This window comes from Metopolophium dirhodum, chromosome 1 (assembly GCF_019925205.1).
Source record: "Metopolophium dirhodum isolate CAU chromosome 1, ASM1992520v1, whole genome shotgun sequence".
NCBI lineage: Eukaryota > Metazoa > Arthropoda > Insecta > Hemiptera > Aphididae > Metopolophium > Metopolophium dirhodum.
The window spans coordinates 123,217,801-123,231,848 of record NC_083560.1 but is presented as its reverse complement, the minus strand read 5'-3'; the positions used below and the strand labels follow the sequence as shown (position 1 = coordinate 123,231,848).

At 32.5% G+C, this 14,048-nt stretch overlaps 1 protein-coding gene across 5 annotated transcripts in view; it reads right to left on the bottom strand.

The window, feature by feature from the left end:
• LOC132934336 (chromodomain-helicase-DNA-binding protein 7) overlaps positions 1 to 13,770 on the bottom strand; it is a 45,291-nt gene extending 31,521 nt beyond the window's left edge. For 3 of the 5 annotated variants that reach the window (XM_061000640.1, XM_061000638.1, XM_061000642.1), the window contains exons 1-3: positions 11,902 to 12,294; positions 858 to 2,962; positions 7 to 138 (exon numbers count right to left, since the gene is read on the bottom strand). In XM_061000640.1, the coding sequence (XP_060856623.1) occupies positions 7 to 138; positions 858 to 2,858 (2,133 nt within the window). In that variant the 5' untranslated portion in view covers positions 2,859 to 2,962; positions 11,902 to 12,294. Of the gene's footprint in view, positions 1 to 6; positions 139 to 857; positions 2,963 to 11,901; positions 12,295 to 12,952 lie in introns of those variants that run through there. The other 2 variants (XM_061000641.1, XM_061000639.1) reach the window with 2 other exon arrangements.
• Between the last annotated feature and the right edge of the window lie 278 nt (positions 13,771 to 14,048).

Genomic DNA, 14,048 nt, shown 5'->3' with positions numbered 1-14,048 from the left:
GCATACCACCGGTACAGCCGGTTCCATGATGGCAGGTTGATACATAGGGTTAACAACTGGACAGTGTACACCTCCCATGCATTGATCATTTGCTTCATGTTGCTGCAGAATAGATATCCTATCTTGAATATGATTTATCTAGAAAAACACACATACAATTTTGGTTCAAATAAAAATACTTAGTGCTATTTTTTTTTTTTTTTACTTTACTTTACTTTTACTTTTTAATACTTTAACAAACATTAAGAATTGAAAAGTTTAAAGCTATTTAAATATTTAATTATCATAACAGACTACTGACCAACGCTATATAACTCAATACATCTACCTAACCCTGACTGTACCCTGTCATACATACTATAGTCGCGGCAACGAAAAATGAGCGCTGACCGTCATGCGCCAAGCGGCAGTTTATTAGTAGTGGTTATCAATCTTTGAAATACAGTAGGTACAGCGCGTAGCAGCACGACAGCTGCACTATGTTGAGAATCATTGGCCGTAAGAGTGGGTAAAAACAACGGGTCGCGGTACCAACGCTCATTTTTCGTTGCCGCGACTATAGTACACTTCATAACACCATAGGCGCAACTAGACCTCTAAAACGTGGGGTGCTATAATATAATGCTATAGTTTATATTTTAAAAACATAAAATGTTTGGTATTTCAATATAATAATGATAGTTAGACGTAAAAAACAAGGGGTACTAAAGACCGTTCTGCACCCCCTTATAGTTGCGCCAATGCATAACATACACATATCTCAAAATATCCTACAAATAATAATGTAATATTAGTCGGCTTTTAACTTTTTTCACATTTAAATTCAATCAATTATTAAATATAAAAGTCATAAGTACCCTTAATTGATGATCAGGCCCAGAAGGTGGCATACAATATAATTCTTGAAGTTGCTGTTGTAATGCAGCCATTTCTTGTTGATGACTAATTGGTGAAGAATGGTACATTCCTGGAGGTGGAGGGCCTCTCGGATCGTACATTGAAGTTTGGGAATGCTGCATCTGTTGAGGTGCATCGGGTGGTTGATTGCCGATCATTTCTTCCATTTTATTACCATTTTGATATTGTGACATTGAGTCATTATACCCAATACCAGTAGAAGTCATACTGTTAGACCCCATGTGTTCCATAGAACTTGGGTTCTGGCTTGTTGGCTGTAACTGTTGCTGCTGTTGCGCTGGTGGTATATTTGTTTGTGGTTCTAGAGTTGGAGGCATATCTGCAGAATGTGAAACAGGAATGTGTTGCGGTTCTAAAATGGTATATTTATTTTGTGCGTTAGGAGGATAATCGAGATTATTTTGACTTGGAATAGAATTTGATTCACCCATATTAGGTATATTATTCATATTCAAATTACCACTAGAATTAGAATTTGATTGGGATTTGGAAGAATCCAGATTTTGGTCTTCAGATGGCATGGCTGAATATACTGGTAATCCTTGGTCGTTAATATTTTGAGAAACCATTCCTCCGTTATGAGGCGGTCTTGGTGCTGACTGCCAATGTGGAGAAGTATTAGCTTGTAAGCCACTTCGATATCCTGGATAATCGGTGGTTGTATTAGTATTTACTGTAGGCATCACCATTTGTTCAAGTTGTTGAAGAGTACTCTGTTGAGCATAAGGAGATGGGCTGGAAGTAGCCACTGCTTTTGGGGTTAATGCTGTAGCAGGCCTTGGAGACATGTTAGATTGAGCGGAATGAGGGTGTGGTGAATGTGTTGTTGGTTTTGCTGGTGACATTACAGGCCTTGGAGACATTTGTGGCCTAGGTGACATTTGAGGTCGTGGAGACATTTGTGGTGACAGTTGGGGAAACTGTGCACGGTATTGCGGTTGAGGGCTTCCTCCTTGAGAAGTATGAGGTTTACTTTGGTTACCACCACTAGGTGGACCGTAAGAAGGATTACTAGGTACATCAATTCCTAATGATCTTTGTGGCATTTGTTGTTGTGGTTGTTGTGGTTGAGATTGCTGTTGTTGAGGTGGTTGAGGTTGCTGCGAAAATGCTGGATGAGAAGTCATTTGCGTTTGTAAATGATTGTAGTTTGATGGAGCTTGAGGATTAGGAATTTCAGGCATTTGCATTTGTTGTTGTGGATATTGTTGCATGTGATGTGGTGGTATTCGTGAAGAAACAGTAGTAGTGTTCTGTTGATGACCATACGCAGAATACCCTGGTGAAGTGTTTGAATACATCATATTTTGATAAGGTGCCATTGATTGTTGTTGACTTCGTGAATAAACACTAGATGGAGTTTGATGTGAAGTCATCATAGATACATACTGGCCCGGTTTCTGTTGATTTTCTTGACTGGGTTGTTGTTGATAACTCATGTGTTGTCTGTAAGATGGTTGAGCTATATGTGGATAATGCCTACTAATACCTGGAGCAGGATAATTAGACCAAGCTTGTAAAGCAGCTTGATCAGTGGCACCATACATGCCTGCTGCAGCATCTGAATAAGGTGAATACTGTGGCGGTCCAGATTGTCCTAAATTAGGTCTTAGGCCTGAAGAAACCCTACTTGATCCATAAGCTGATCCAGAGTGATTAGAATGAAAGTGATCCATGTGATTACCAGGGTTATAATCTGGTGCACTTGGCCCTGCACCACCTGGGGGTCCAAATGATGCAAGTTTTTGTAGTGGTGACTCCCCTTGGTGTCCATGCATTTCTCCAGGTAACTGATATGGTTGCGATTGGGTATAACCTGTATTTGCAGGGGGTTGACTACCACGACCTGCCACATCTGTGAAATTATCTCCTCCCAATTCAGATAAACCTTCCAACATGTTTCCACCCACATCCTCTCCAAACAACTCATATGAATCCATAGTCTTCTGAACCAACTAAATACTGCTATTTAGCAGATCTTCATTGGTGTCGCCGTCTGACATTGTTTGATGTAATCGTAATTAATCAGTTTTGGATTTATTTCCTAGAACAGATAAAGTTTTAATTAATTTGGCTCAGTCTAAAAGAATATTATAAAAATTAACATTTTATTAATACAAATTTAAATATAGTCTAAAGATACAGTTGATGCATAAAAATGACATGTTTCTTATTAAAAAAAAAATGTTGAATGTTGATTGTTGATATGAATACACTAAAAGGGGAAAAGCTATACGCTTACGACTGTTATTATGAACATAACCGTTATAACTTTTCCTCTTTCAGCATACTCAAATTACGAAGAACTAGTTTATTTTAAGCTTAATGTTAAAAATGTTCACAATCCTATTTTTGTGAATTAGTATTCATACAAACATATTATCATATATAGGTATTACAAAATAAAAATGCGTGTAGAATAGGTACTTAAGTATATTTTATCAATCAAATATTAATAATTACTAAAATATATATTTTTAAAATTACTTAGGTACTTAATAGTTTCTAGTATGAAATAAATTATAATGAATAATTTATAAAAAAAATAAGTAGGTATTAAAACAGTGTAGAATAGGGTTAACAAAACAATAAAAATACATATTTTGAAAATAATTCTATAATTATGGTTTTTGAGGTTGTTATACGTAAAAATATTAAGTCATTATATATAATCTATTAATTCAAGAGAACCTACTACCTAAAAATATATATGCTTCGTCAACAAATACCTAAATGATTTACCTAATACTTTTTTTTTTTTACTAAAACTGGAGTAGTAAATATAAAGATCTATAATATATCTCTTGTATTATTACTGTTCAATTTAATATGAATACAACCAACCATTTATTGGAACCAAAAAATAAAACCTCAACCAAATCATATGATTGTAATGTTAAATTAACATTTTATTAAAATTACGATATACCAAATAATTAAAATCACTTATATGGCTTAATAAATGGTCAAATAACATAACAAAATTATATCATTTTAGACTATAGAAAATAAAATAAATTATCCCCAAATGCAATCACTATTGATAATTATTCAACAATAGAGCGTGGACTTATATGCATTCATATATTTATTCTTATTGATCGTATGATATGCCAACTGAACACAGAACTTGTTTCATAACACAACAATTTAAACTATGAAACTTTATGGTGCATATCATTAATTGAAATATACCCATTTTTTTATTTTTAAGGCTTATTTTACAATTTTAATTGTATAATATTTCATCTTTTAGTGCATATTTTGGTGTTTTCTTAGAAATTTTTGAAATAATTACTATTATACCCCTAATATAATAAAAAAATATTAGATTTTTATAGTTTCAATTAATATTGAAATAAAGTAAAAGGTATAGATATAAACGGTTTTCCCCAAATATATTTTGAAAGTAATTTTTTTCTTATAGATTAAAACTACAAAAAAAGCACAAATGATTAAGGTACCTAAATAAATTAATTTTAGTATACATTTTTGATATTAATTGATTCCTCTTTTTTTCTTATAGATTAAAACTAGTAACAAAACATTGATATTTTAAAAAAAAAGTACTTAGGTACCTATAGAAGTTTCATAATTTCAAATTTATTATTTTCATGCATATTTGAACATTTTAGTGCATATATTTATGCATATTTCAGATGTTTAGTGCATAATTGGTTGGTTTTGTAATTCAATCAAATCTGCGCTCTATTCATCAATCAATGATGTATTTAATGAGTATACGACATATTATACACTTTAATCAAAATACTAATTTGGTATATACATAAACTACAAAATATAATTAAATACATTTTATTTTTTTTTATATATATTTTTATTTGACATAGACAATCTATACTATTTGTAGCACAATAAGTTTATATGATAAGAGAAAAAATAGAAACATGAATTTTTTTGAATAAGCAGCCACCCATTAGTGGCTCTTGGCTAAATTTAAAAAATAAAAAAATATTGAAAACCAATTTCAATCGGCAACAGGTAAACAAAAAACTACATCAGTGGATTTTAAACAATTAAAAGTTAACTATAAATTTGAGTAACCTGTTGACAAACAGTAACAATTTACTATAATATCAAAATAAAAGGATAAACAATTACAGGGTATCTAAAATTTTTGATAACAGTCTTAAGCCCTGTGGCTACACCAGCTAATTTTACTAGGTACCTAGTAGAATCAAAATGATCTTCCCCAATAAGATCATATTAGGTGAAATTGATTTACACCTGTTTAGATTAAATGACATGTATTTTTTATAGAGTTGTTAAAAAAATCTTAGAAAATATTAGCTGATATTTAGTTATAGGGAAAATGGTTATAATAGTAGATAAAATAATAAATTATCAAATAGTAAAAGGAACCTACAATATTTATCAAGAATATAATAATTGTACCCTATGTAACATTACACAGTACATATTTATTGAATCTGTTTTTAAATCATTTTGAATGGCTACTAACGCATGTAAGTATAAATCTCGGTATAAATAGTGTACACACTGATCATCTGAATCATATACTGTTTATTTGTAAGCCTTTTTAATTTAAATATTTCAATGTTTCATCACTTTTCCATTATTATCATTATTTAAATACAGTTATAGAAATATTACTTAAATAAGCTGGTAGTTAGGAATATTTAAACTTCAAAATCTATATTGTTTAATTTTTGTTATTTTTAAATATATTTACTAGACAGTCAAACAATTTAAATAGAATACCTACTTTGTATAACACATTTTGAACAATTTTCTCAATATATACTGAAATTAAACACAACACATCAAAACCATTTGTTCACATGAAAATATGGTTTACATATACAAGGTGTTCAAAAAAATTGGAAACTCCTTAATTAGTGTTTGTATATTATTATACATACATATAGTAATAACAGATATCTAACACTGCCACACATTTATTAGATAAAATATTTAATTATCTTATTAACTATATCAGATTATCATTTATCAGTCCTGATTAATCTAATAATTGTTTCCAACATTTTTGAACAGCATGTAGGTATCTAACTACTTATATACTCTAAAACTTAATATAAATGTAATTCTAAAGAATTTTTTCTTATTATGCAGAAAAATAAATAATAAATTCAATTGACTTATCTTCATAGGCGGATATTTGGTCACATCCGTGGGGAGACTTAACATTTTAGTCTTATCCATTAGCGTAAACATACATTTTTAAACGCTTCAACCTACTAACTAGTGGCTACTCAGTACTCCTACTTTATTCTAGCAGAGGCACCAAGTAAATATAGGTATATTAAAATACACAATTTATTTTGACATCTAGTGTGGTTTGTTACATTCAGGGGGGGCTTAAGCCCCCCCCCCCAATATCCGCCTATGCTTATCTTTAAATATCTTACATCATATTGAAATACTTATATAAAAATTAAAATATTATTTTTTAGTAAACAAATAAGCAACAGCTGTAAAAGTTAAAATAATACACACACCAAAATTAATTAATAATATAGGTAGGTTGAAAAACCTAATTGAAAATAAAACGTATAAAATATTTGTAAATTACTTCTTGTGAATAAGTAGGAAGTAATTGTTAATTTCTCAATTGTATGTAGGTACTTGGTAGAACTGATTAGTTATTTAATTAAGATAGGATCATTTAAAATTAGGTAGAAAAAGTGTAGTTAACTTTTCTACTTAAAACTTCTAAATATCTTTTATTAGTCAAGCTAAATATTATAATTTCATAATGGCTTGTATGTATGCAGTTAAAATAAGTAATTTAATTTGTTCATACATATAAGGTACACAAATAATATAGTACTCATTTTTATATTAAATAAATATTGATTTGATTATTTTTAATTGGAATTTATGACTTATTAGCATTTTTTTTATATTACAATGTTCATAATAAGAATGTCCGGGCTGAAAGATGAAAATGTGTTGAAACTATGCTTCTATCCCCATTACTGATACAGCTACCTCTACTCAACCTCCATTCATTTGCCACCAAGTGTAGTTATACTTGGTGGCTAAGCTGCTGAGCAGCGACATTGCAGATTTTGGCATTAGGGGAGGTCGACCAACGTATGAGCTCATTCAATATGCTAGTAACTGGCTTTTTTTATTCTGGACAGATTATAAACATACATACATAATGATGTTAGAATCATGTGCAGACCTAATTTTAAATATTATTTCTTTAAGTGTGATAGTTTATAGAACAATATAAATTAAAACAATTTTAAGATATCATGTTATAGGTACCCAGTGGCGTATCCAGAATTGTTTTTTGGGGGGGGGGGGGGGGTTAATAAAAGTGTAACATATAACATTTTATTGAATTGTGTGTTTTTATTATAACAAATCATCATACATTAAATATTTTATATGTGTATAACGCTGACTATAAAATGTTGAAATATGTAAATATTTTTTTTTTCAAACTATAAATTTATATTCAATTTTCATTTCGATTTTTTAGCAAGTTCATCTAACACATCATTAATATCCACGTTAATATCACGATGAATATTAAGTAAGGCTAAACCATTTAAACGTATTTGTCCAGAAGAATTTCTCAAATAAGTTTTCAAACGACGGAGTGTTGAAAACGATCGTTCTCCTGTGGCAGTAGATACTGGAAGTGTAATAAATATTTGAAGAAGCTTAGATATTATTGGATAAACATCTGGACAGGTTTGGAAGTATACTTCAATAGCATTTTTGTTCTTGAGTTCAGCAGATGTTAAAGTTGAATATTTAGTGTACCACAAATCTAATTCTCCGTTTAATAAAATTATCATTTAGATTTGAATCGGTACATTCATCAACTATATCTTGATATGTTTCTACTAATTGTTTGAATTTACCTTTAATCTCTTCAGATATTTTCATTTCTATCTTAGGTAAAATACAATCAAAATTATTCAAGACAATCCTGTGTGATATAAATCTATCGTTCAATTGGTCTAGAAAATTATCTATAAAAGGTATGAATACTGAGACTCTCAAAAAATAGTCTGGATTATCTGATTTACATTGATGTGGCAAACTAACAGTAATATCAAATTTTTCACACAATGTTATCACAGATAAAAATAACTGTTGAAACTCTACATCACAATTTTCTCTAATTTCCTGAATAGTATTTTGAACATTAGATGCAGCTTCTAGTGCAGTTTTTAGATCAAGATTTACTGTTTGAAGATATCGGCTGAGAGGAAAACTTATGGAAAGTATTTTCACTAAAATAGCTAAAGCTGTTTGAAATTTTAACTGTCTTATCGCAGTAAGTAGATGACTTGCAGAACTAGAAGTGTCAGAATCTGGCCAAAGTGTTATTTTATCTAGTGCATGTAAAATGGCTGGTTGAAGTTCTTCAAATAATATAACTGCATCATGGCGATCGACCCATCGAATTGCACATAAATTTTTAGTTTAAAACGATTAGTCTGTAGAAATATTTCTACTATTGATAATTGCAAAATATACTTTGCCTTTTTGGATAACCGAAAAAAGTACTTACACTTTGTATAGTACCCATACAATTTCTTACTTCTGGGACTTTACAGCTAAAAGTTATTGCTAAATTTAAACAATGGGCACTGCAATGTAAATAAAAGTATCATAATGTCATGTAATTCGGGTTTTGCTAATTATTAGTCAGTTTTATACGTGCGTCGTACACTATACGAAAAGTTATCTTGAAAGTTACAAGAATCTAAAGGTTATAATATTTTGACGTGTAATGGTGACCGCTGGGTGCCGCGTGCTGTGTCGGTCGATCATTAAATTAATTAAATATTGAACAATTTTCGGGGGGGGGGGGGGGGGGGGGGTTACAACCCCCTAACCCCCCCCCCCCCTGGATACGCCACTGTAGGTACCTACTTTCAATTTAATTCATGCTCGGCTTAACCTAATTTGGCACTAGGCACAACAAAATCAATAGGTATGCATATGTCACTTGATTTTTAAGTAAAACCATAACCCGAATAACTACAACCCATATTTTACTTTTGAAGACCCAAAACCAAAAGTAGAATATATAAACATTGTCTGAAGTAATATAAAATAACAATTTGAGGTTCACGTATCACTTTGTTTCATTAAGTTTAACATACCTTATTCGCGGTTTACTACGAGGTTTATTATAGTAATGAAAAATTATATTTATATTTGGTCGTCTTGGATAGCAAACATAAATTAGTAAGATTTTAAGTCGGGTTTGAAGCCAATAATAGGTTAACCTTTAATTCTAATTTCTGAAACAAGTAAGTAGGTACCTACTCTCAATATAAAATGTTTGTATGCGCATGCTAACCAACGAACAATATTCAGTGTAGGTACTATTTGGTTTCAATTCAGATTTTGTCAACAGTTTATTTAATTCTTAGGTTTTAGATTATATTTGTGTAAACTATTGATTTTGGTTGCAGTTTAAGAAAATCAAAAAAAATTTAACTGGTATTCCAAAAACTTTGGATTTCAAGACACAATTTAAAATATAAGTGATAAATATATGACAACTTTAAATAGGTATTGTGAAATCAAATAAAAATGTTAAGGTTTGTTAGCTTTTAAATTAATTTAAACTTAGAAGTTAGCAAAGTAAGTACTTAGGTACGTATAATATACATTAAAATATAGTATCTATGGGGTTAGATACTTGAATTATTATGAAAATATATAATTTAAGAATAGAAAGCATAAGTAAATTCATTAAGAGGATGAGCTGCCTGCATGTGTTGTCTCCATCTTACTAATGTACAAAATAGCCTAAATCTGTTTTGTGTGTAACAACTTTACTCGCTCTACTATTTATAATAGAATTACCAAAATTCCTCAACACATAGGGAAGAACTTTGTTTGTGACAGCATTTTTATTTTTTGGAATAACATAAATACAGTTAAAGTTATCAGTTTGAAAACATTAAGTTTATTTTGTTATTTTTAAATTTATTTATTAAAAATGATTGTTAAGTGTTATCAAAAAAAATTAAGGCACTACATCATAAATAAAGTTCTTCTCTATGCGTTGTGGTATTTTGGAAATTCTACTATAAATACAGAGCGAGTAAAGTTGTTACACACAAAACAGTTTTAGGATAATATGTTGTACATTTGTAAGACGGAGACAATGCATGCGGGTAGTATGTTCTCTTAAGGTTGAAGTTTTTTTTAAATAGGTACTTTATGATGAGTTCATATATGTTTACAATAGATCTGAATGCATGAACCTACTCTACCTATATGACGACTGAAATCAAAACAGAAAAATTCAAATTAAAAGTAAGTGATAAATAGGTACTAGTTTATAGATAGACGGTTTTATAACTTTTTTTTTATATTATCTTGAATAAAATTAATATAAATAGGTACCTACAATATTATACTGAAATTCTCAAGATGTTTTGATTTTAATTTAAGATTTTAAGAACTATGAAGAGATAAGAGTATATTATATGAAATTACAACAATATAAACTGCAGAGTTACTTAAAAAATTGATTAATTATTTACCTAGGCAATGGTTAACTTAAATTTAGTTGACCACTGAATGACGTTTAACGAACCATTAGTCAATTTATATTCTTATTATGTCTCATATTCTGTATTTATTATACCTAAACTCTATTCAGGATAAAAGTGAACATCTCGGCTAACAATAACTGGTAGTATCCTCGCATCACTACTAATAAGTAACTCAAACAGCAAAAATTAGAATAACATTGGCACAACAGCTGTATACAATAATTAACAAAAATTGTGACCAATCACTAAGAGCTTAAACGTCATATATGACTGTATTCGGTGGTTAAGTCTTCACGTGTGAGAGTAATCGCACCCTAGTCTTGAATAAAGTATAAGTCACAAACTTTCCATGCTAGGTACTAATATAGGTAATAACGATAGATTTTATCTAACTTGTTAAACTTGTTAAGTATGCATCTGACAGTATAGGTATCTAATAAGATAATTCCTCATACTTAATGCTATTAATACCAGTATACTTAAGAATAATATTCTAATTATAACACAGTTTAAGTATATCTATACAGATACATATTTTAATTGTGTACCAATATGTATTTTAATGTATAAGTATACTATACATGTATAATTTATTATACATTTTCAAATGTATTGATCATTTAATCGTGAAAGTGGGTATTAGTAGATTGCTCACTCAAACATTGCTTTAAACAATGGTAGATCAAAAAAAGAGTGCTAATAAAATATCTTGGGTATTACATTATTTCATGCATACAGTATTTTATAATTTTAATTAACTATTTATACCTAGGTATATTACATACATAGATTAAACATAAAAAACAAATTCATCGGAGTAGTACCTATTTATATTAATCAAAATAGATAGGTAGGTACCGAGAAAAAAACGAAATATTCCTGAAGGTTTAATTTACTTTTATATTTTATACTTTCACCACTATGGCTGCCAATATCATTTAGTGAAACATCAAAAATAGTAAGGTAGTCATAAAATGAGTGGGTCATATTGAAACGTTTTAAGGACAAGCCTAGTGACTACTTGACTAAGTAAAGGATGTATTTCGTATTTTTGTAAAAGCCTTAAGTAAGGTAATAAACATAACCTAACTTAACCTACATAAAGATATGTCACATTAAAGAGAATCGTTAACAACATTTTTGATTTGTAAAAACACAAAAAGGTAATCCAAGCACCTGACAAATGAATAAATCGCTCTGCAGCAGTCGATGGAATAATAAATCTCCATTACGGTAGACTGTAGAGTGAAGACGACGCAGGCAACCAAAAATAAAAAGAACAATAGACATATCCACAACATGAAAGAGACTCGATCAAAAACTCAAGATCGCCTTATCCAGTACGTAAAATAGTGCAAAAATAACAACAATAATGCAAATCACAACCATAATAGTAATAGTAATAGTAAGCGAACACGTATAATCGGGGCCTTACCAAAACACGGGTGTTATCCCGTCGGCGTGTTCTCGACCGCGTCCGCGCGAACGATATTATACGCACGCACGCAAACGGCGGATCCGGCGAATAGAAGAAAACCAAATTACGGCCGAAGTTCGTGCGGCGCGACGGGACGACGACGGCGGCGGCGGCGGCGACGTGCACGGCGCGGCGGGACGCGTACCGGACGACCAAATGTCATGAAAAACTGTAACGAGCCCGATCGGACGGCGATCCCGGCGTTTTATTTGTTTCCCTTCCGTGTCGTTTGCGTCATTTACGGTTGCGGTCCGTGTTGTACACTGTCTATCCCTGTGCGTTGTGCATCACCATCGTGTAAACAACAAACAAAACGACGACAGCGGCGGCGACGGCGACGGCGACGACGACTACGACTACTACTACTACTACTACGGCAGCGGCGGCGGCGGCGGTGACGGTGGCGGTGTTGGTGGCGGCGGCGGCAGCGGTACTCTCACACACGCGCATACACACGCACACACAAGCGTATTTACCCGTGCGCGTGTGTGTGCGTATGTATACATATACAGATAACTATTGTATGTATACATGGGATATTGGAATACATATACAAACGTATTTAATGTATTGTGTATATGTGTAAATGTATGTCTGTATAAATATATATATATATAATTTAATATAAACAGACGCGTACAGATTTACGCGTTCGCACGCACGCTGATCGCTGACGCGGCTCTTTCTTTTTTACCGAAAACACGGTTCATCCGTACTTGAAAACGAACAGAATTGATGCCGAAAGCGAAAATCATTATAAAAACAGGATAAGCGAAACGTCTACGAGCAAGCCCCCGATAAACCGTGTACACGCACAACGCGCACAACGATAACAATAATAATAACGATAATAGCAGTAATAACTAATAAGCAATAATAATAAATAATAATAAATAATAATAATAATCATAATAATAATAACAACAACATAGATAAACAATCGCGGGACGATTATTAAATTATCAATAATCGTTGTTTGGGGGGAAAATACGGAAGAAAATAAACTTACCGGACAGTCTCTCGACACAATCACATCATATTATATTCGGCATGTGATGATATCGCTGCATTGTAGCTAAGCGGCAACAACGTGAACGACGACCATTCATGTAAGCGCCGTGACACTTTTAACGTCAGAACAACTACGGCGGCGGCCAAAATGCATGTTACGCGGCGGCGGCGGCAACGACTCGCGTTTCAATTCCAGTCCCGTGCGTGTTGATGCACTCGCGAACTACAACGACGGCGACGTGAAAATCGTACGATGTCTATTGCGAACGAGACAAACGAGAGATTCGTGTCCGGATAAGAAACGAAAATTTTAACAACAAACGATAATAATATAATAATAATAAAAATAGTATATATGTATATAATATGTAGTAGTATAATATTATTATAGTGGTAGTGGTAGTATTACTCCGTGTGGTAGTAGTAGTATAGTAGTAGTAGTAGTAGTAGTAGTAGTAGTAGTAGTAATAGTACTGCACACCGTGTGTCGTGTAAAGCGACGTTCCCGGACTCGGTTCAATGTATTTTGATTTTCGTAATCCGTTCAAATTTCTAAATTTTATGTTATTAAATACACTACTACCGTCACTATTACTATATGTGGGTTACATTTACGGTATACTATTATACTACCTATCCAGCTATTTACATTATTGCCAATAACATTAATTTGTGTTTTATTTGTGTAATTTTTGTTTTATTTTTATTATATTATTATTATGTGTTCCCGTTTAACAGTCAAAAGCAAATCCTCCGGCAGTTCACACACGCACACGCACGCACATATCCGCGTACACGCCAATACACAAACACCGCACACACTCTCTGACGGTACGCCGCGGCGTTCACGAACTCGCGCCCGCACGCACAGGATCGGCGCTATGGTGTACACACGAACCATGACGGCGAGCGGCGCCGTCGACGATTTGCCGGTTCCGACGGGTGGGGTTGGCCGGGTACGAAGTAGGGTACGAGCGCTGGCGCACATACACACACACACGCGCGCGCGCGCCGCGATCGCGCCCGCGCGCGGCATCGACATTGTATCTTGGGTAGCGCTTACGAGTTTACGGGCAGCGCGTAACGCAGCACAC